Below are 2500 nucleotides of genomic sequence, written 5' to 3' on the forward strand. Positions count from 1 at the left end.
GCAAGAAAAAAAAAGAAAAAAAAAGAACAGAAGACCTAACCTGGACTCTTTGCCTCTAAAACGCCAACAGAGTCGTCAGAGGGAGAAACTAGACCACCAAGAAACAAAGCGTGATCGGAATTATCGGAGTTTTTAACCAGCCATTGGGGCAAGATACGGTAAGACATCAGACTGCTCTGTTGTATAACTTGTGCTTATTTCGTTTTATTATGATCTTGATCATCATGATCATCATCATCATCATCATTATTGTCCATATTATTATTATTTTTCTTTTTTATGATTTTATTTTTACTTGTTTCTTTATTTATTTCGTTACTCATTAAGAAATTCTATTTGATTTATTCTATTTTCTTTTTTTTCTTTTTTTTTAATTCATTCATTCATTCATTTATTTATTTATTTATTTATTTATTCATTCATTTACGTTATTCATTCATTCATATTCATTTAGTTATTTATTCATTTATCTGTTTACTTGCTTACACAAGAGTGCAGGTTCCCCCAAGAGGTTCTTAACTGTTTGTGAACTCTGTTGATTCCAGAGACTGACAACGATGAGGATGAGTTGGCATGGTTCTGCTGTCCTCCTGATCGTGACGGCTCTGATGCTGCTGTTGGTGTGTGCTGACATCAGTGAGTGTGTGTATAGATAGACAGATATGAGTCTAACCTCAAGACTTTTTCCTCTTCCAGCTAGCATTTCCTTTTGGACCCTCTCTCATACATGAAAGTAGTTAGTTGATTGTGAAGGTATATTTGTAATGCTGTGTTGTGTGCTGTGTTGAATGTATGTATGAATGTATGGTTGTATGGATGCATGTATGTATGTTTGTATGTATGTTTGTTTGTTTGTTTGTTTGTATTGTAGGTACGTATTTGTGTGCGCATATATATATGTTTATTGTGCATGATTGTGAGCTGAGGACTGAATGTGTGTGTTTCGTATGCATGTCTGTGTGGATTGTAAAGCGCTTTGTGCAAATAGGAAAGCGCTGATAAATGTTCAGTTATTATCACTATTATTATCATTATATACGTGTGTGTGTGTGTGTGTGTGTGTGTGTGTGTGTGTGAAGTCAAGTCAAAATTTGTATTTCAAGGTGGTAATTGAATAAGCAACGACTGCTTTTTTTTTTTACATCAAGCCATCTAAGAAAAAAAAAGAAAAAAAGAAAAAAGAAGAAAAAAAATGAGAAGTGGGGAGATACATTGAACAAAACACACAAAAGTATTAGAAATATAGTTAGGTGCATACACGAATCGTGCGAAAATGAAATACACATTAGCATTTACAACACATTTACAACACATCCCGTTTCGCATACACATACACCCTCTTACAACACCAAAGGCATATACAAAACATTTCACAAATCATGAGTTTGGTAACCAATAGATATAGATTTGTATTATTGTTCATCTTTTGAACACTTGATAAGGTAATTTTTCATATTTGTCTTAAACACATTTTTCTTCGTTATATCTTTTAATACGAGTGGAAGGTTATTCCATAAATTTCCACCAGAGTATAGGAAGCTGGATTTATAAAGGTTGTTTCTAGGTCGAGGTATACAGGTTGTGTCTGTGGTCATTAGTTTTAAAAGTTTCTGTAATCTTTTGGAGAGCATTTCCATATATCACATTATGCATGCAAACAGCCTTGTTGAAGAACAGCCTGTTGTGGAAAGATAATACATTAAGTAGTTTATAATCCATATGGGTCAAGGAACTTGACTTCAACAATACTAATTTTAGTGCTCTTTTACACATACGATGAACAAATTTTAAGTTTGTATTGCTGCAGTTGTCCCATAAAGTTGCTGCATAATCGATGATTGGCAGAACATGAGCACAGATAAAAAGCTTTCGTGAATGAACATCAAGGATCTTTTTTATTTTTGCTAACTGACGTATTTTGCTAGAGAGACATTTTCCTAAGTAAGTCATATGGTCAGTCCAAGAGAGGTCTTTGTCAATAAAGACACCCAAAATTTTATGTGACTCTACCTCTGTTTACTCCAAGGAAAAGTGGTTTGAAAATGCGTTTCATCCTTTGTCTTTTTTGTCGTGCTGCTGCATACATACATTTAGTTTTCTGTGTGTTTAAGGACATATGATTTAAGTGTGTCCAATCACTAAGTCTCTGAATGTTGTCTTGAAGATCATCTGTAAGTTTACAGGCATCTGAATTGCTTGAATGCAGGGAAGTGTCATCTGCGAACATTTCACATTTACATGTCATAGAACAAGGCAAGTCATTAACATAAACAGAAAATAGTATTGGCCCTAAGATGGATCCCTGTGGTACTCCATGTTTGATTGATTTAAATTTTGAGGTTTGATTATTTACTGCTACTAACTTTCCTGTCCGAAAGAAAAAGATTCTAGAAGATGAGTAAAATCTGGTGTTAAATTATACACTTCTAATTTGCGAATTAACAACGGATGACTGATTACATCAAAGGCTTTTTCAAAATCTATAAAAAGACGACCTGTC

The 2500-nt window shown here is 33.8% G+C and overlaps 1 protein-coding gene across 4 annotated transcripts in view; it reads left to right on the forward strand.

The window, feature by feature from the left end:
* The window catches only part of LOC143297180 (cysteine-rich venom protein Mr30-like), an 86884-nt gene that overhangs the window by 52975 nt on the left and 31409 nt on the right, over positions 1 to 2500 (forward strand). For all 4 annotated transcript variants that reach the window (XM_076609376.1, XM_076609375.1, XM_076609377.1 and 1 more), the window contains one exon: positions 546 to 636. In XM_076609376.1, coding sequence (XP_076465491.1) covers positions 546 to 636 — 91 coding nt within the window. The remainder of the gene's footprint in view (positions 1 to 545; positions 637 to 2500) is intronic.

This window comes from Babylonia areolata, chromosome 22 (assembly GCF_041734735.1).
Source record: "Babylonia areolata isolate BAREFJ2019XMU chromosome 22, ASM4173473v1, whole genome shotgun sequence".
NCBI classification, from domain to species: domain Eukaryota; kingdom Metazoa; phylum Mollusca; class Gastropoda; order Neogastropoda; family Buccinidae; genus Babylonia; species Babylonia areolata.